Raw genomic sequence first — 21576 nt, 5'->3', positions numbered from 1 at the left:
TTAATCGTGACTCTCTAAGTTACAAGCTTCTCAACGTGGACATATATTATATAGACTGGCTGGCCTACATAACATTAAATTAAGGAATTGAAGAAAAATAAAAAATCTACCGAACGATCCCCTCAGTCTTTAGTCAATTTGAAGGTTTTTGGACGATAAACTTTTCTAGTCTGTCGAGAAGGAGAGATAACAAATGTACTATTTTAAGTTAATTAATTTAATGCGTTGACCCATAATTAAAATTTGATCGCACTCTATCGGAAATTATCTCTATCAAGATGCGTTGACTTTTGTTTATCAGTATCATCGAATAGAAATAAAGTTGAGCAAGTGTAACATGATAGAGGAAATCGAACGATAGGAAAATACCCAGAATCAAGTCGATATGAAGATCAATTTCAAATACCTGAAACTTCATTGTTATATCCTTGCAATTTCTCTAATTGCCACTTAAATACAATAACCTTTTGTATATATTACCTTTTCTTCGACCACAAATCAATGAATATATAATTTTTTTTTTTTACGTTCTCAACGAGATTCGAATTTCGACACTCAATCTTAACCATTAGATCTCTAGGATTACGTAATTTTATTCAAGAAAGGAAAATATTATTAATCTTTTCATTTTCTCGCAACAAATTTATGAAAAATTAAAGATGAAATTGAATGGAAAAACATTAAAATAAAATTTTCCAAGTGTCAGTACAGTAATTAGTTTTGAAAATACTACTGCACTACGTTACATAATTACTTTATTTAATTAAGTAACAGCGTACATAGGGTTATTATTAATTATATCTTTTTCTTCTTCTTCAGCCTCGATCAAGTTCTGTATCACAGCATCTGTCGCCATGCCTAAGAACTCTGACCAATCCCTGCAAAATTTAATTAAGAAACATTATTAAAACCGATTTGGTTGGTTTAGGTTATGAAAAAAATCGAAACAAATCATCTGATTAAACCGATTCGGTTCGCTTTTCAATATATTAATTCATACCCGTTTAAACGTGTCGAAAGTGAGTCCAACAGTAAGCTTTGCTAGGTCGAGTGCGAAATTAAACCGTCGAACATCTTCCATGGAACGAATCCGTCATTATTGTCTAATTGAACCTTTAGCGACGATGGTTTGACGTCACAAAAAACAGGAATGACTCTTTTTCTAGTCTCCATTAAACGAGAAAGCTCTTGAAGACAAAAGGATGACTCACAATATGCTGGAGAAAATACAGCAATCCCAATCTTACAATCTTTAATACCTCTTTCAATCGTATCTCTTAGCATGTCACCTGGTTTCATACACTTGCTATCGAGAAACGGATGGAGTCCGATCCGTAAAAGCTCGTAATGTAATAATCCGGCCACCGTCTTCTTCGTGTCGATTCTACGGTGGTTGATGAACACGTCGCAAATCGGCTTTACGTCGCAAATCGGCTTTCTTAGCAAATGTTGTCTTTGATGACAAAATTGGTTACCTAATTGACGAACTAATAATTTCATGAGTAGGCTTTTGAAAGAAAAAAACTATGAAAAAATGATAGGATCGTTATAAATTCACGTATGCGACCCTTTATATAGAGAAAAAAAATGTAGTTATAAAATATAGTTTGATTAATAAAAGAAACATATGTATGTATACGTAAGGATTTGTTATTTTTTATATTAATTAAAAATGTCGCTTGAATTTTAAGATAACCGGTTCAATCGACAATAGACTCGCGAGAAAAGACGTGGAATTTGTTTAATCCGGCGTTTGAAATGTCGTCTCGCGCGCGGCTTGTTAATACTGCACAAGACACGTGTAAAACTCTGTTAAAACTTACTACTATAATCATCTGTATTGTATAGTACGGAGTACAAGCTAGTGGGGTATAGAATTAAATTTCCCAGATCACTCATTTTGTAGTACAAGCAAGTGAGGTATCTTTTTATTTAACAAAGTGATTTAAAAAAAAATTATCCCTCCGTATTTGAACAGTTGTTTTTATAGGTTTTAAGTATATCAATATTAATAATTATAAACCATTAGGGTTGACGTGGTGGTTCAGCGTCTCGTCCCTTAACCAGTAGGTTGGGGTTCGATTCTCGTCTCTGCGAATGGAAAAAACTCTATGGCCAGTTATCCACCGCTTCGTGCGCTGACAGTTGGAACGACGGTGAGGATACCCCAAAAAACTAAAAAAAATATTAATAATCATGACATTATTTTTTATTTTAGATAGCTTAGTATTCTTATTTTAATTAATTCAATCTAAAAGATACAATAGACAATTTATACTGAAGATTTCATTGAGAATTTAAAACGACAATTATTTTGAGATAAAATTTTCACTCAAAAATTATATTTATTCGTATACGGAGGTAGTATACAGTAGTAGTTAAAAAAACACTATTTTTTTTATGCTCGAGTACATAATGCAAATAAAATATTCCTTCCGTCTACTAATACATGATTTTTAACTTTTTATCATATATTTAAAAAGAGATGTATTTAGTCAATATTAACGAATGCGTACATCTCTTCTTGAATTATTTAGAAAAAAAAACATGTATTAATAGATGGGGAGTAATAATTAAACTAATTCCTACTAGATCATGATGGGATGATAAATTTTATTAAATTATAAAATTATGTTAAATAATTAATAATATATATAGTGAAAAGAATTACTATGAAATAATTACAATTTGAAGTGCAGAGTTAATATTCTTTAGACAAAACTGGAAATAGCTAACAGATGAGGAAAAAAGAAGAAAAATATTATTAAAAAAGAAAAAGAAAAACTGATGAGAAAAAAAGCGAGATGAAGTTTAGTGTATGTAGTTTAAATATATTGTTAATCCGACCCTCAGATTCTGTTTATTGGACGTATGGGCCTCAGCGAACAATTGGCGCCGTTTGATTTTTTTTTTACCTCATGACTTGCGCCGTTTGATGTTGTTAACGGAGCCGTTAGTGCCACATAGTCATTCTGTAACGTCTGGACCCATATAACAGACAAACAATAGTTTAAGAAGCCATATACTGTATTAATTTTGATAGTCTAAGTGGCCAGATATGACTTTTGCTAGTACTCCCTCCATCTGTATTGGAAATACGACGATTAACAATGCAATACGATAATTAATTGGGGACGGATGGAGTATAGTTTGAAGGACTCTAAGTCTCTGACGTAATAATTTCATTTATAATTGGATAGATATACCAGTCATACCACAGAATCGTGCGATAGTATGGTATGGAGTTGTGAGCCTTCGCAAAAATTGTTCGAATTTTTTTTTCTTTGAAAGTAATTGTTTTAAATTATTTTATGGGAAAATATAAATTAATGAATGAAAAGATTATATATACTCTTTTCGTATTAAAATATATAATGTTTTGCAATTTTTATTTTATCTAAATAAAAATATATCTAGTAAAAATTATCGATTAAATATATATAGATATATATATATATATATCTATTTGAATAAAATTAAAATTGAAAATCATCATATATTTTGATACGGAAGTATTATTCAAAGAAAAGACGAATCTATTATAGTTTTCGGACTTTTTGTCATCGTGCGGTTTTCCTATTTTAGGATGCAAACAATTAATCTCTAATATTTAACAGAAAGCTCAATAGGAGAAAGATAGGTCAATTCAAAGTTTGTCGAACGTAGATATCGTATCAATTAATTTGTCGGACGTGTGGTTTTCCTATTTTAGGATGCAAACGATTAATTTTCCGACTTTATCATTTCCAATTCCAGCAACTAGAGATCGTATCAAATTACAAATAATAAAACTCTAACCTTTCAAAATAGATAAAATTATTGGTATTATCGATCATAAACATCATCCAAAATTCGACTATCTATATATATGAATTACAGGAAATGATTACAAGAAAGAGAGTAGAGCATCCCAAGCGACATTATTCTATATATGATCGATAATGGCGGCCGGTGATCGATTTGTGGAAAAACACCGAGTGGCGGTCCCGGTTCCATCGTCTTTGAAAGTCATATATCGATTAGGACTATTGGTGTAAGTATATACCTGGAAATTCAATAGAGATTTTTACGTTAATTATAGTACTGCAAGGAAGAAGTAATGTTATTATTGGTGTGTGTACTGTTGGATCACCGAAGTAACGATACATTTTTCAAATGTCAACCCCTTTTCCTTTTTAAATATTTTATTTATAAATCGGTAAACATTTATTTATTTATTTGCAATAAACGATTTGTCTATTCAGCTTTAAAATTAAGGAGATTGAGACGCCACTCATTTCCTAGAAATAACGAATTAACGATAAACGTAATTAATATACTAACCGAAAACTAATTAATTAACAATTAAGATAAAGTACTTGCCATCTTGTGATTACTTCCATCCCAAGTTTGGAGCTTAATTCACGCTATTTGTCTAATATACTTGTGTAATTAGTCAGTGAAGAAGTATTATTTTAACACATGATCATCAAGCCACATTAATTACTTGGAATATTCTTCATGGATATTATTGTGAGGGATGTGCTATAACGTAGCAAGCTTCCGGACAACAAAGTAAGTTTCAAAATATATGTGTTTGACAAAACACAAATTAGTCAATAGCGTTCACATTTTGTGTAGACAAACAATGACAGGGAATTTCGGTGGAAATATTTGATAGTTTGACTATTTATATACATAATATTTGTGGCATATAAATTCAAAAAATAAAAATAAAAATAAAAATTGGGGCATGTATATGTGTTTGAATGTAAGTAAATGAAGTAGCTATTGCTAGGATTTTTCCATCATTAATTGACAAATGCATCGCGCCTACCTATAATTTGGACGTACGTCTTCATGATCAGAAAGGAAAATATATATATATTTACACGTTTTTTATTGTCACATAATGTTCAATTCATACAAGTTAAATGGGAAAATTTTGCTGATATGTACTCGAGGAAAAGGACGTTCGTTTTTGGGATATACATGCATTCTGTGGCTGCTATATATGAGACTGGCTGTAGTATTAATTATCATATCTATCATAATTTTATTTTTCTATAAAGGAGGGAATAGTTTCATAAATAAAATGGTCGAGCCGAATTGAGTAATTTAACGGATGAAATCCCTAGACTCTAAATTAGGTAAAATTGTAGGTATCATCGAAAAATACCATCCATAAATCGTCTATTGGGGCGAATTACATCGGAAGGATTACACTAAAGAGTTGCTATGGTCGGATATATACAAGCATCCTATATACCTAGGCTTAGACGATGAAATAAAAACAAAACAAAGGTAAAAACTCATGGTCTCGATCGGAAAGTGTATGAAAACCAGAGAGTCGAAATCTTCGCTAAATGTATGTTTATATGGATGAATCTAAAAATTCAAAACATCATATATTTTAATACCGAGGTAGTACAATTCAATGAAATAAATATTTTTGTTCGAGTACTTCTTATCACCTTATAACTTAGGCATGCCATTATTAATTTTTGACATCCTAATTTCTATAGGACACACATGGTCATATATATATGAAATACCAATTTCCGGCCATTCTCCTCTAAGGATTCACAATTTAAAATAAGATAAAATAAATCTTTTATGGAAATTTACATCTGTCCGAAACTAAATAACATTCCTAATTATATATATATTTTTTGATAAAGGGACAAACCGATAATACAAAGTTATAGGTATACAAATATGAGGAATTGCGTTGCTATTTTCGTGATAAAGGAGTAACCAGTTCAATTACAACATGTATTTTTGTTCAAATTTGTTATGAATCCACACTTTGAGTTGTTGTTTATAATTACATATAGAGAATGCAACACAAAAAACTGACTTACAGTTAGTTTTAACAAATCCTTGGATAATTAACTCGTAATTAGGAAAGAAGTTTTTCTGTCATAGCTGGCAATCTCTAAAATTAAGTTAAACAAACTGTGGGTTAGGTTTAGCAATGGCTTTAAAGATCTTACCGTCTGCAAATTTGCTCCTTGGCTTCTCTCTTGCTTGCATTAGAGAAAGTTCCAGTGATGATTGTTCATTCGATTTCACTATCTTAGGTTACAAGCAATTAATTAAGCCCCTGATCATGTCTTGAAAAGCCACATTTTTTCTTGCCTCCCAAGAAATCTTTTTTTTTCTTTGTCTTGTTAGAGTTATAATTCCAGGTGTAAAACCCTGTTGCTTTGTACAGTTTTCTTTTATCAATTCCTATTCCAAAGAATTAATTTGATCCTTGATCATCAGGCATATAGCTTTTTATTTGAAATTGTGTAAAGAAAATATTATATTAATTAAAAGATTCCAAAAAAAAAAAAAGGAAAAACAAAAAAGAAAAAAGTTTCTTAGAATGTCGACGCAGCGTTTTTGTGGGTTAAAACCGCTGTTTTTCGGTCGGAAGCCAGTGAAAGTCGAGGTACATTCTTGTTTTATATTTTCTTTTAAGAATGTCAATTATACAGAATTCATTGATAGTGAAAAAATGATTTCCTAATGATGCAGAGATCGAAACCAATCGATATACCTAAAAAGAAGAAAACGTCGAAAGTCAAGGTAGAGAGTTCTCCAAAATGGTCGGGAAACTTCATTTTGATGATGGAGCTTAGGAAGAAGATTTTGATCTTCAGAGACATCCTTGATCTTCCTCCTTGTGATGGATCAGCTCCGTAACTGAGGTAATTAACAAATTAGATAATCCTGAAATCGTTTCCTAAAATGTTTGTCCACTTTGACTTTTTAAAGGTTGACGTGTTTAGATATAATTTATATTAGATACATCAATTTTGAAAAAGTTTAAATAGATAAACATTTCATGTCTATATATATTAACTTTTAAAGTAAAAAATGAACAAACATTTTGGAATGGAGGAAAATATAAATGCGCAAACTACTCGACAAATCAAAAACTCAAATGTATTGTTGTTGCGCACAGCTAATGGTACACACAACAAGGGATCTACACAAGCTTTATCCTGAGATAATTCCTAATTCTCAAGTCTCACAAATGAAGAAAGCATCCACAGATGACGTACTCGCCCATTTCAGCGAGACTTTGAGATTTCTTGGAGATTCTTGCTTGCCAAACGATGACTTGTCGACGGATAAACATTGTAGCAACCTAGATCAACTTGGTAAGTTTTTCAGAATTTTCTTATACAATTTTGGTAGGATCGACATTAAGCTTAATTATGATCATGAGAATTTTATTTTTGTTTGCATGTATAGTTGAAATTGTTTTGACAAGACTCAAAGGCTTGATAAAGATAACAAAGGAAAAGCTAGATATGATGGATGAAGATGAGCAGAGAAGCAATGCTAGCCCAAAAATAGTTATAGTCCACAAAGTGGTCATATGCTTGGGGGATCATATCCGGATTCCCTTTCAGAGAATAGCGGATCGCCATCTTTTTGTGGTTCTCCGATCACCCCAAAATCAGTTCTTCCGGATTATTCAAAAGGAGGCTGCAACTCGCCTCGTCTCTCAACTCTTAGGGTTCAAGCATTGGGGAAATTAAACCCTATTGATCTTAAGCGCCTTTCATTGGTCCAAGCGATTATTCCACAACATGTAGAAATTAAAGAGTTTAAAGTGCAAGAGCATGAAGTTGAGGAGCCTCATGTCCCAAAGAGAAACAATATTGATGAGGGATTGTGGGAATGTGAGTTGAATTTGGATCAAACTACTAATGGTGGAAAAGATTACAATGGTAGTACTAATAGTAGTGATGAACAGAAGACACTAGATATGACCTTAGAAATAGAAGTTATGATACCAAAAGTGGAACAACCACAAGTTGTGATTCCAATACCTCCTCAGCTTCCGCCTCCTCCTCGTCGTTATCCTACTATAAAATTACTCTCCATTCGGCCGCGCCACCACCACCCCCTCCTCCACCCCCAATGTGGAAAGCATATATCGCAGCAGTATCACCAAAGTCTAAAGTTCCACCACCACCTCCTCCACCCCCAGCAAAGAGAAATGTACGGTTAATCCCACCCCCACCTCCATCATCTCCTCCACCTTCAGAAAAGAGAAATGTACGGTCAAGCCCACCTCCACCTCCACCGCCTCCTCCAGCCACCATATCAAAACCAAAAGTATCAGCATCACCACCTTCTTCTCCTCCACCAATGTTGCAATCAAATGCTATGATCAAGACCGCAACTAGTCCCCCACCCCCACCACCTCCCCCAGGAAGTCAAGCGGCAACATTAGCACCACCTCCACCACCTATGATGCTTTTGAAAGGACAGTCAGCACCACCACCACCAATGCCATTAGGTAAAGGGGCACCACCTCCGCCTCCTCCACGTGGTGGGGCAGGAAACTTACGCGCCAAGAAAAACTCCAAATTGAAAAGATCAAGCCAATTGGGTAATTTGTACAGAACACTTAAAGGGAAGATCGAAGGATGCAAGGTAGGAGGAAATTCTTCTAATGGGAAAAAGGGAGCAAGTGGAGCTCCCGCCAGTGGGAAGCAAGGAATGGCTGATGCACTAGCCGAGATGACAAAGAGGTCGGCCCTACTTCCAACAAATCGAACAAGACTTTCAAATGTATTCCAAATCAATCGCCGAGCTTCAAAAAGACATTACTTCTTTCCAATCAAAGGAGATATGTGAATTGGTCAAGTTCCACAAGCATATGGAGTCCGTTCTTGAGAAACTGACCGACGAGACTCAGGTACTAATTTTGATCAAGTGCTTCCTCTGTGATTTTTTTTAATAATTTGTTTATATGCATACTAATGGGATTATAATTAATTAATTTTGTTTGATCTACGAATAGATACTAGCAAGATTTGAAGGATTCCCTCAAAAGAAGCTTGAAACAGTAAGGATGGCAGCTGCTCTTAACTCAAAGTTAGATTCGATATTCAGTGAACTTCGAAATTGGAAGATTGAGGCTCCATTAGGCCAACTTCTCGACAAAACTGAACGTTACTTCAACAAGGTACACAATTCTAGATCAATATAAACTCAAAACTCCTATTAATTGCTATCTTAATTAATTAATACTATTGTATTAACGTCCATATTATAATTTACAGATTAGAGTAGAACTTGATGCACTAGAGAGAACCAAAGATGAAGAATCAAAGAAATTCCAGAGCCACAATATCCATTTCGATTTTAGCATCCTCATCCGAATCAAGGAAGCAATGGTGGACGTTTCTTCGAATTGCATGGAGTTGGCACTAAAGGTACGTGGAATTTTATTTTTCTTTCGATAAAAGGATAACCCAGCTAGACAAGGTCTAACAATGTTGTTATATAGAAATATAACAAGAAATAGAGTTCTATGAATACAATACAAATTGAAAACATATTTGGAATATTTCCATGTACTTAGGTGTATCAACAACTACTTTCGTGTATTTTAATTTGTTGTTTAAATTTGATTTAGGAGAGGAGAGACGCGAATTCAGAAGAGATCACTCAAGCCAATGGAGCTAAAAACGAAGCAAGAAAAAAGGGATGTGTTAAAATGTTGTGGAGGGCATTCCAATTTGCATTTAAGGTTTACACATTTGCCGGTGGACATGATGACCGAGCCGATGAGTTAACGAGAAAATTAGCTCATGAAATCCAGAATGATCCTAACCATGAATAATTAATTCATCCATCTCTTTGTTACATCAAAATACGCACTCTTGTTAACAAATACGACCAATATGAGATAAATGGAATGCATATATATGATTTTGAAGGGAACTTGTAAATGTGTTGACTAGGATGTAGATATGCTTCGAACATTTTCACTTGTTGCTTTGAGGCTGTTAGAACTCTGCTTCCGAAGTTTCAATTCTTGAAGCTTCAGGGTTGTTAAAATGACTATAGTGCTATAGGTTAACCAAGTTATTGCATTTGGTTTTTAGTCAATTGGTTTTTCAAATAAATGAACAGAAAATAAAAAATCTCCCAACAAATGTGTTATTTTTCATTTTTTTCCCAATATAGCTTCTACTGCCTCTGTCTCAAAATACATGACGTTTTGGATTTTTAGGCTCATCATATGAACATGTATCTAGTGAAGAATCTTAACTAAATACATGTACATATGAATGAATTTAAAAACTCAAAACATCATGTATTTTGCATATGATATTAACTACACAACACAGGTACCACAACATTTGGAATTTTTGGAGTACACGACATACTCTGTAGGGCATGCATTTTCGGCCATCCGTATTATTCAAGACCAATTAAAGGGCTATAACTTATAAAATAGGATACAACGCTAAATCAGAATGCCTACTCGTTCACTTCTCACTGCATCTGTCAATTGACGAGTTCTCGATGAAGAACATGGATGAAACAACTCAAGATCTTAGCGAGGAAAATACTTTGGCATGTACTCATGTATGTCTTAGATGCACTTATCCTAGAGTAATGTAGGAAAGTTGCCATCCCCCAATGGCCGGTTTGCCTTTAGGCGATGTGGTGAGGTTTCTTCAGTTATCTTTCTTTTATGATAATGTTAATTAGTATGGAGACGGAGTTTAATTAGTGGTTCTTTTAGCTTTATTGTGATCAAGATGACCCGGCGGATAAATATTACTTGAAATTGAATTTATATAATAAACTTGATAATTTCATATTTTCGCATTAGTAGTGTGCCCCTAAATGTTCAAGAAATTCTCCGCATAACCATCAGCCTGTGGAATAAGAAATATTATTCACATCTACCAGTTTCTGATTATACCATTGTTAAGATTGAACATCAAATGAGTATTATGTTATCCTACACACTGTATTTGATTATTTATTTTTGGCTATGTATGTGTGTGACCATTTGGTTTTTTGAATTCTTTTGAAAGACGAATCAGAATATATTGGAAGATGGGCTGTAAGGATGAAGTTCACCTTAGATAATAGATGAATTTGAAGCTTAAGGAAGATTAGAGTAGATCGAGAGAGAGATAGCCGAAGCTTGGAGAAAAAGAAAAGACCTCTACTCTGTTACGAGTATCGAACCAGAGTAGATAGAGTTTGAGAATGGGGAGAAAGAGTCAAAAAAGCCATTGTATTATCGATTCTGTGTATACAGCCTAAAAATATAATCCAAGACTGGATTGTATTGCACAGTGGTTTTGGTTCCATGACATGTCAAATGAATATAGATTAGTTTTGAATTGTTGATATGGCAAATTGAGTTAAGTGGAAATGAAGCAAGAAAGCTCTAGTTATGTTCTGCAAAATTGATCCAATAAAAAATGCTCGCCTAGGCATATTTTTCAGGTTATAACAATGCTTCACATAAGAAAGACATTGGCTTGTATCACACGGCTCTTGCTACAAAAAGAAATTGGTTTATCATTCAAGGAAATTACCAAGTAGAATGACAAGTAGCATAATGTCAATTCTCCAAAGCTTTTGATGAATACATCAAAACGATGAGTCCAAACATATAATATTAAATAAAATGGGTGTTGGAATGGATGAAGAGGACTTTTGCTTTCAGCGTATATAACTTCTCACATAACTTATCGTTGATCTCATCTCCGGACTCCGGTGAAGGACGCTTTGCTTTGCTTTCTTCATTTTATTTTTCATCTTCTTTTTCATTCTCTTTTTTCATTTTTCGAGCGGAAGAGCATCCAGAAGAGAAACTTGTTGGAGCTCTCTTTATTCCTCCTCCTCCTCCAGTTGTTGTATCGGCTAGAATCGCCAATAACTGCATGCATCATCCCTATGTTAAACAACAACTTTCATATCAAAAAAGAGAGGCCGAGTTCATAATGTGTCAAAAGTCGAGAAGCACAATTATTACCATATCATCTTTAATAACTCCATGGTCAACGGCACTCTTCTGCTTGGAAATATTTCCAGATTTCACCATTCGTCCTGATAATTAAGTTTCCAAACATGATAACTAATTAATACTGTTGCAAGCAAATGAAAAGAAAAAAAAGAGAGATTCGAGCATTAGTTCACCCACCAAGACAACTGTGGATCGGTGTAGGCCAAATTGGAGCCATAACTGGGAAGACATCACGTTCTAAGAATAGCAAGTTGCGGCCCTCCATAAAGCCGGTTTGGACCACCTTCATTTCCATTTCTTTAAGGTTGCACGACATGATGTCGTGATGTTTTCCAACAAGAATATAAACAATATCAGGATCATTTGGATCGATTGCTAGCGCAGTTAGAGTATATACATTACACCTTCTAATCTTCGTAACCCCCGACTGCCAAAGGTCACCCAATTGATGAAGATTCACATTGTGCACCAAACTCCACTCTGATCCAGAATTCAAATCCTTCATCTCCCAAACACACGCAGAAACATCAACTTCACAGTCATCATACGGTGTGTGGCCATAGGTCAACTGAAAATATCTCAAGAAACCTCTGCAAAGTCCAAGGACAGGTCTGCCTATAGGTGACGGGTTAGTTGGGACTCTAGCTGGGGCTCTAGTTGTGTGCAGTATTGGGTGATCATCAATATCGTTATGAGGATCGTAAATGCATATCTTTCTTTCTGAGTTATTGATCCAAAATCCCATCCCTTTATGAAGAATCAGGTTTTTAATTACTCTCAGCTTGATATAGTATAGTCCTGGATCTGGCCCATCAATGTTACGATCACTCCATTCATTAGTTTCGGAAGAAAATTCACGCACTATTGCATTCATATTCATAGGACCGTTCTCCATACAAAGATAGACGAACACAGCCCTATAATTGTAGTGAGGGTTAACATCAACATAATCCCAATGTTGTCTTTTATTCTTCACATACGAAATAAAGGGTCGCGAACGAATCCTACCCAAACGTTAACAAAAATACTCTCAATAGGAATCTCACAAGGAGTGACGGGGAGGATAACATATTGCCTAGTGAGTGGGTTACATATGCAATACTGATCTCTTTCTCCAGATATTTCAATTTGACAAAGTAACAGGTCGTTGCATGATGCTATCACACTGACATTACCTCGCTTTCTAATCTGTTTAAGAAAAGAAGGGAATCTCAGGGGATTTGGGCACGAAGTGCGAAAGATTAGATATTTCAGGATTTCTAAGATTGATATGCTGACTTGCAAAGCTTTCAATAAAACTAGTAGTATAGATGTCGGAAGAGATTATGCGGTACCAATTTCGGCAAACTTGCTGGACACGGAAGACGAATTTGGCTTCGGGAAGTCTCCGAAAGACTTCGATCAGCAGATTCTCTGGGAGATCGTTGATTTCTCGAATCGACATGATGCCCCAGCACGACGAGCGGAATCTTGAAGACGATGAACAAATTAAAAAGGATAAACCCAAACCCTAGTATAAGTAGGGTTTTAGTGATGGAATATTGTAATGAACAGTGTCCGCAAAAATTAGGGATTTTATTTATACTTATTGCGACGGTCGAATTTAGGGATTTGAATTCACTTCCCCGTTTGATTTTCAGTCAGGACATTTGGTTATTGGGGCTGAAGTCATTGTAAAGCTCATAACCCACAAACAATATTGTAAAATTTGGGTGTTTTAGGCTCATATCAATAACATTACAAACCTCTTTTCTTCTCTTTCCCGCCTAAATCTCTAGCTAACTTCTTCTCCTTTCTTTCTCCGGCGATCCTCTGATCAGCCAAATTCGGCCATAAGTTCATAACGAGTTCTTGCCATTACGGTTTTTTTGTTTTGTTTTTTGGTTGCGATGTTACATTGATAGGTTTTGTGTAGACAAGGTCACGTGTCACATGAACACCCGTCTAAGTCGTCAATCGTATGCGACACGTGCCACCTTACAAGTACTCGCGTGTGACACAAGGTACATTACCATCGTCAATCCATCAATCTCAAATCTTAGTTGTAAGAGACTTCTTCAACAGTTTGAAACTAAACACATTTGAATCTTAGTTATCACTTTCATAGCTCCCTCTGTTGTCATTTCTGCTTTAGAAACCGTTGACTCTTGTAGAATTAAATTAACTCACAAATCTTTAATTTTGGGGGAAAAATCAAATCTTCTTGACGTCCATGCAAAAAATACAGATAATTGTATCTTCTGTGGAATATGTACTAACATTTACTAGGAAATGTGAACATGTTACTCTTCTTCTAGGTCCAATTCAAGTCCAGGAATGTATTCCAAACTGACGTCAAACATGACTGGACTATTTGGAGCCACCCTTGGCCTTCCCGGAGCTGAGACTAGACCTTTTGGAAATGCCAACTGATCATCATATAACAAAGACAACAAGTACCACTCCATTAGGAATCTACGCAAGGCATTTTCGTCCATCCAAATGATTCAAGACCCATTAAAAAGGGCTATAACCTATAAATTTGAGGAGAGTAAGGTAATTACCGGCCCTGGAATGTAGAGTCGGCGTTTCCCTCCAGCTTTCATGCTTAATATTCCTTCATCAAGACCTTTGATCACCTATTTCAATTTAATGCTACTTTACTCAGATGAATAAAAACATCATCATGATATGTTATTCCCTAGCTGTAAATTCTAACGTCCTTTCTGGATAATAATGGGTTTCAAAATAACATACCTGCCCAGCGCCAACGCGGAAAATATAAATCTGACCCTTCTCTAATGAACTGCATATAAAAAGACAAAGTACATTAGAATGCTACATTGCTACTGCTGCTCAGACAAGGGGTTATGAAAAAACTAACTTCAACTCATAAGATTCTGAATCCAAATTTGAAGAAAGACTGACATTCACCTGTCAAATATTTGTCCAGATGGAACCATGGCAACATAATTGGCTGCCACCTGTATCAGTAGCAACAAATCATAAGATCAGAAACAGACGCCAAGTAGGCCAATGTATTTCTCCGAAACATAATTTTTTGGTGTCTCATTCATTTCACATAAGTGTGTTGCTGAAATTGACTGCAATTTTCATCTTTTGTCTGAAATTTTCCCAAGTGAAAGATAAAAAGACATCAGGGTAGCTGTCTGGGGCTTTTTTTTTATCCTATAAAAATCACGTCTTTGTAATTTCTGGCACTCTAATGGTTTCACACTCGATCAGTAAAATGAAATCTAGTGACTTGATTAGAGTCGTTCAGAAATTTACCGAACAAGCCAACCATATCCTACAAGATTTTGGAAAAGATGATTTGTACGTAGTTTTAACTAATCTAGCACTAATTAACATGCTGAATTTTTTGGTGTGCCATTTCACATAAGTGCATTGCTTTTGTAGGCTACCGTTAGAAAAGCATCACAGACTGACCTGAAAACCAACTGGTGGACTTGGTCCTGAGCCAACTTTAATATCCTTGTACTGCAAGCCAGACTCTGTAGTCATCATTGGTACCTTAATAAACAAGATTTCGTCAACACTAGTATGTGAATAGATGGCTACCAATGCAAAAAATAACATTTCAGTAAATTGGTTTATGAAGGAAATATCGTTGACAAGGGGAGGCCTGCAATCTCACCATACATTTTCGAGCTCTTTCTCACAAGAGTCATCGCATAGTTTAGGTTTCTCCTCTGGAGGCAAGCCAGCACCATTTGCTGGTAATAAATCCAGAACAATACTTGAAACTCCCAAAGTTAATCCAATAAGATCTCTCCGATTAATAAAATTCATTCTGTCTCCATGTTTTGTAGTCCTTGAAGCTCTGACCTTATGCTCATTTGTGCATTGCACGATCTGGCCAAGATTTCTTCCATAAGATATCCCATCACTTTCTTTACGCAGGATTTTCCCAGGCGCTGAACCTGTCAAGCACAGTCAACAATGAATAACTCAATGTTCAGAGAAATCCCATCCTCAAAACCTTAAGACCATCGATTCAGACTAAAAATTGGATAATAAGAAGAAACCCACTAAGAATTTCAACATCTGCTAGCACAAAATTTCGACATGGGTTATAATCCACAGCAATACTGATACATGCATTCATTTCCAGTTTCCGAAATTGAAAAACGGAACAAAACACCCATTGTTGAATGTGAAAGTAAACGAAGGTAATAATTTAAATTTGGAGAAAGATGAAAGAATATTAGTTCGTACCGAGCGGAAGCAGCAAAGATGAAGAAGAAAGCGCCATTGTTCTTGGTCTCTGCTGCTGAAACGAAATTGTTCGTCTTTTGTTTTCTGAGAGTGGATAACTGAAAATCTACGTGTCACTCTATCATTGGTTTATCTTCTATGCTTCAATGTCCACGTGTTCTTTCATAATCTTCTACCACCAAACCGATCATTTCGTCCCTCATATTTACTTAATTTGAGTCTAATGTCCCTTTATGTATCATCTGGGCACTCTGACCCTCATGTTTACATTCCGTTAATCAACAGACGTTAATATCGCTTACGTGTCCTTCATCATTAACTGACATTAAATTCATTTAATACGTGTCACACAATGTGATTGAATGATACATTACCGTAATCGAGATTTAACGTCCGTCAGCAATGTGTGACTAAATAGCCTAACGGAACGCAAATAAGAGGATGATGAAGTCCCCGAAAGGACACATGAGGGATGATACATTCAAATTTATCAAACATGAAGGATGAAATAATAGGTTTGACCAATTTTAAAATGTTCGGTTTGAATCTGCCGGTTCTTCAATTAAGCCTTGAACCGGATTCATAACGAACCCAAAATATTTCCTTTCCGTTAATTACAATATTTACTCCTAACTGCTCGCTAAGCTAGTGTCAGTTCATGTCTTGCTACAAAGAGAGTGGAGCAGTTACTATTTAGTTGGCAATTAACAACCGTCTCCTTCAACCTTCAAAATTTTCCATTCCCTTAATTATTTTTCCTTAGACATGTTCAGATATTTCCTTAGAAACACGGAAATTTCCTTAGACATGTCCCGTCCCACGTAACAAACGCACCTAAATTTCCTAAGAAAGACATGTTCGATTTCATTTTCGTGTGGAGGAAAGCTGCTAAATGGTACTCATAATTCTACAAGTTAATTAGATATATCACATGTTTTACTTGATTTAATATACTTGTAATTATATTATTTGCAGCAAGAAGTTAATCGAGTGCCTTCAAATCCGTCTCAACATCCTAAAGAACAAGAGACAATATATTATAGAGCAGCAAAGAGAAGATATTGTTCAACTTCTAAAGAATGATCAATGTGAAGCCGCATTTTCCCAGGTTAATCTTGATTCAACTTATTTTCAAGATGTAGCCGACTCAATTCGGTAGAATTGAGGTTGGTTGTTTACGTTGTAATTTCCAGCTGATTTTTGCGTAGTTAATTAATTAAAAGATGGTTAATTTAGGAATTAATTGATGCAAAACATTGACATTATATTTATACTTTTTCGAGGTGGAGGAGCTGTTTGCAGACCAATGCCTATTGACTACATATCAAGTCTTAGACAACTACTGTCAATTCCTTACTATCCATTTCCCATATATACGCAGACATAAGTAAAAATCCTTTTATATATATTTTGACTGAATAATTAGTACAGCAAGCAATTTAACTTAAAAATGATTTTTCTGTTTGCACAGGAAATGTGCTGATGACATTGAGGAAGCAATTTCAACTTTATTATTTGCTTCTGCAAACTTGCAAGATCTGCCTGAGCTAAAACTGATACAAAAATTGTTCAGAGAACGTTATGGGCGCAAGTTCACGAAAGCTGCTTCTGAATCAGCTCCTGGAAGTTTAGTGAATCCTGAGGTTAGTTGAATAGATTTTAACCAATTCTAGGTTTTGATTGTTTTTCTATGGAGTAGTTAGGATATTGATTTTTATGTTGGTCTCAGGTTCGAGAGAAACTTAGTGTGAAGTCTGCTCCTTATGATATAAAGATTAAGTTGATAAACGAAATAGCTTATGATTACAGGCTCAGGCATGATAACAAGCTAAAACATGGAGATATGCCTCAGGTTTTTCTCTGAAAATATCTCATCCTGTTTATTGGGAGACGTTCCTAGGAAATTAACAACTGATAAATTCTTTTCGTGTTTCAGGGAATGGAATTAGTCGAGTATTATAGTACCAGTCCTTCTCTCACGGCGCAAGCTTCACATGCCAAGAATGACAAGAGATCAGAAAGTTCTGGCTCTAACAATCCAGTGCCTGCCCGGAAAACGTTAAAAGTCGGAGGATCATCCAAGAAGATTTTATACGAGTCGTCTGAAATATCTGAGGAAAGTATTTTCACTCGGGAAGTAGAAGAGTTCCGATTAAAGGACCAAAATGGAGAGGACAAGAGAATTTTTGTATTCATCACTAGCATTGGCTCTAATAATAAGCATGTGACATTAGGAAATGAAGAAGAGTTCTCCGTTTCGTCTAATAATGGGTCGTCAGGATTCTCGAGGGAATGAGTTCTTGTATGGAATCGGAGACTGGTAGAATTGTACCTTACTTTGGAAACGTCAGGAAATCGAATGAAAGGGAAAATGAGACTTCTAGAGGCCGACACGTTCATCCAAAGCTTCCGGAATATGACGATTTGGTGGCTAAGTTCAGGATTCTTAAAGAAGAGTATCGACAGAGAATGGCAGAAGCAAGTAGTTCTGAATCATGACAATTCATCTACTGGTAACTACTGTATGTGTTCGAAACCATACAAGTACATTTAAGTGAATTAGAGAAACAAATTTGAAGAAAAAATTGCTATTTTTTTAGCTGTAGCCGAGTGTTTGCAATACTTGTAGCATTTTCTGTGCTGATGGAATTTCCCATTGGCCCATTGCCAATTGGAATTGAAAAAAAATTGTTGTGTACACCATATTAAAAAATAAATAATTATAAATATAGTTAGGTCATGTTTGTTTTTATTTTTTTATATTTATTCTTTTAGGTTCACAATTTTTTATATAAAATATAGTATGTGAATAATAAAATATATATAAAAGATATATATTATAATCATAGTGTAAAAGAAAAAAAAGAAAAATACTTGAACAAACATGACTTAAAAAAAATCTGATAGATTTTTTTTCTTCTATAGATCTGTCTTTTTATTAGTGGTGCGAACAGCAAATTGTTGCTCGTGTCAGCGAATTTCTTTTCATTGGAATTTAATTTAAAAACAGATTATGGTAGTTGTTTTACAGTTTTTTTTTTGTTAAACAAGATAATTCTCGTCGTTGTCGGGTTATTCACTGGAGACTTATTTCTTTTCAAAGAGTCTTAAATTGTCATTTCAAAAAAAATTCGATTTCGATAATATTAATTTTTTTTGACTAATTTTTATTACAAACTATCCATTCAAAATTTATTTTTTCACATATTTTTTCGATGAAAAAAATATATAATTAATTAGGCTATGTCCTAATCGACAATCCGACGATATTTAATGACAATCCCCGCATTATTAATTTAAAGATATTTAACCGTATTTCCTATAGTCTATACTTTACTGATCGTCAAAAAATAGTCTATACTCTACTATGAAGTCTATACTCTACTGATCGTCAAAAAATAGTCTATACTCTACTATGAAGTCTATACTCTACTGATTGTCAAAAATAGTCTATAGTCTACTATGAGTTTGAGAGAAAGACAAAACAAAAGTCAACAAATTTCACAGGTTTGACGAAAAACTTTAATACCAATAAGTCAAACATAATTTCATCTAATAAAAAAATACCCGATATCTCTCAGTTGAGAAGATCTATGCTAGCATTTAATTATATCACTCACAAACCCTTTTTATCTTCCTTGTGTCGGTTACTTGCTCACGCTCATATAGTATTACTACTGCTAATAGTAGTAGAGAGACACATACAGAGTCGGAGAAGAGAACGAATCGACGACGACGAAGAAGAAGAAGATGGCTTCGACATTGTTGATTGTAACTGTTTTCGTCCTTGATCTCATCGCTTTCGGACTTGCCGTTGCTGCTGAGCAAAGAAGATCCACGGTCAGTTCCTCTCTCTCTCTTTTTCTGTTTCTTCTCAGATGAGTTGTTGATGATTTGCTTACGTTATTTATCTCAACTCAAAAACAAATTGTAGATCTGGCTTCAATCTATCTCCATTCTCATTTGTCGATGTGTTGTTTTATACATATACAATAGATATTCGCATGTCGCAATTTATTAGTGGCTCTGTAGTTGTTCAATTCAGCTGATGTGCGTGCGTTCAATCCCTAAATTGCTTTATACTGCTGGACGGGGGGAAGATCTAGATTTAATGCTTTACATTTACTAGGAAACAACAGATGTCTTCTATTTCAATTTTCAACACTAGAGCTACATATTATATTGTAAACTGAACGATTATCTTGTTTATGGCCATGGAGTCTTTTGATAAGCAAGCATAAAAGGATACATTACTAAGTTTACTAGGCACGGTATTTTATTTCACCATGATCTAGCCCCTTGCATTTGTCGGTGCTCAATCAACTTGTGCACATCATCGTATAACTTAAGAAAGACTTAGATCCCAGCTCTTTACTGTAGTCCAAGGCTATCCACAGAGCGGAAACATGGATGCAGATAATAAGTTTAAGTTGCCAGATTATATTGTTCATCTTTTTGTTTTTCTATATCTGGTGTCCTTCTTAAAGCTACTCCTGGTTTGGATTTTGAATCCTTGCTCGTAGTAAGTCCCTCTGCCTTGTCTTGGTCACAGAATATGAAAATCCTCAATTCCAGTAGAGGCCCCTTTTGATTTGTATGTGGTCTTTTTTCTTTATATGGTGTAGAATCCTAAATACTGCTGAACATCCAGGAGAGGCCCTCTAAATCTTTCTTCTCCGAATCCGGATGTGTTAGACAGAATGAACTATGAAATAGTGGTTTGTGTTTCGTTGGAGGCAGTTATGAATAAACTGTTTCATTATTTTCTGTGACAGGCAACAGTTACCAAAGTTCAAGACTATAGCTACTGTGTTTACGATTCAGACATTTCATCAGGGTTGGGAGCTGGTTCTTTCCTGTTCCTTTTGGTTAGTCAGCTCTTGATTATGCTAGCAAGTCGATGCCTTTGCTGTGGGAAAGCTTTAAGGCCTAGCGGCTCTAGGGCATGTGCAGTTGTCCTATTCATCACTTGCTGGTAATGTCTCATACTACTCCATTCCTACATTTGCTGATTTTGGTGGTATTTACTTTCCTCTTGTTAACTTCTCTGCCTATGCCACACATTTTTCTTAGGGTTTTCTTCTTCATTGCTGAGATATGCCTTTTTGCTGGCTCTGTGCAAAATGCATACCACACTAAATACAGAGACTACCTGAATGACAACCTCAGCAAGCCCTTGACATGTGCGCAATTGAGAAAGGGTGTATTTGGGGCTGGAGCTGCCTTCGTCTTCTTAACAGCCATTGTCTCTGAGCTCTACTACGTTAGCTTCTCCAAGGCGAATGATCCACAGCTACTGCCCAGCAGAGATACTGGTGTCAGAATGGGCCCACTCTAGATGAACTCAGTCATAGATTCATGAACACTGTACTATTTGTAGCTCATAATTAGTGTTTTGGCACCTTTTTTGCTTTTAAGAACACAATTACTGGGGATATCCCATATGGTATGATTCATTACACTGTCCTTTATGTGTTCACTACCCGATTTAATCGAAACATGATTTCTTTTCTACAGTAAATAATTTGGTTATAGATTTCCTTCATCAGTTTATCTCTCAGTCAAGTTATCTGACTGGTCCCTAAAGT

The 21576-nt window shown here is 35.2% G+C and overlaps 2 protein-coding genes and 2 pseudogenes across 2 annotated transcripts; 2 read left to right on the top strand and 2 right to left on the bottom strand.

Annotated features, from left to right (window-relative positions):
• Positions 1–763: 763 nt before the first annotated feature.
• Positions 764–1500, bottom strand: LOC139881594 (probable 2' cyclic ADP-D-ribose synthase BdTIR; annotated as a pseudogene).
• Positions 1501–6352: 4852 nt separating this feature from the next.
• LOC139881593 (uncharacterized) lies at positions 6353–9616 on the top strand (annotated as a pseudogene).
• Positions 9617–14052: 4436 nt separating this feature from the next.
• LOC139881592 (peptidyl-prolyl cis-trans isomerase FKBP16-3, chloroplastic-like) lies at positions 14053–16025 on the bottom strand. The gene is made up of 7 exons (XM_071866039.1): positions 15989–16025; positions 15413–15693; positions 15200–15283; positions 14684–14733; positions 14507–14555; positions 14314–14388; positions 14053–14178 (listed from the first exon to the last, which is right to left on the bottom strand). Exons 1-7 carry the CDS (start codon positions 16023–16025, stop codon positions 14053–14055), a joined length of 702 nt encoding a protein of 233 aa, XP_071722140.1.
• A 3713-nt stretch (positions 16026–19738) lies between these two features.
• LOC139881577 (uncharacterized) lies at positions 19739–21326 on the top strand. The gene is made up of 3 exons (XM_071866024.1): positions 19739–19828; positions 20764–20963; positions 21062–21326. The coding sequence occupies exons 1-3, from the start codon at positions 19739–19741 to the stop codon at positions 21324–21326; spliced, it is 555 nt and encodes a 184-aa protein (XP_071722125.1).
• Positions 21327–21576: the final 250 nt, after the last annotated feature.

The sequence above is a fragment of the Rutidosis leptorrhynchoides genome, unplaced genomic scaffold, assembly GCF_046630445.1.
Source record: "Rutidosis leptorrhynchoides isolate AG116_Rl617_1_P2 unplaced genomic scaffold, CSIRO_AGI_Rlap_v1 contig173, whole genome shotgun sequence".
In the NCBI taxonomy this organism is placed as follows: Eukaryota; Viridiplantae; Streptophyta; class Magnoliopsida; order Asterales; family Asteraceae; genus Rutidosis; species Rutidosis leptorrhynchoides.
The sequence above is the reverse complement of the archived record's forward strand: the minus strand, read 5'-3'. Positions and strand labels throughout refer to the sequence as shown.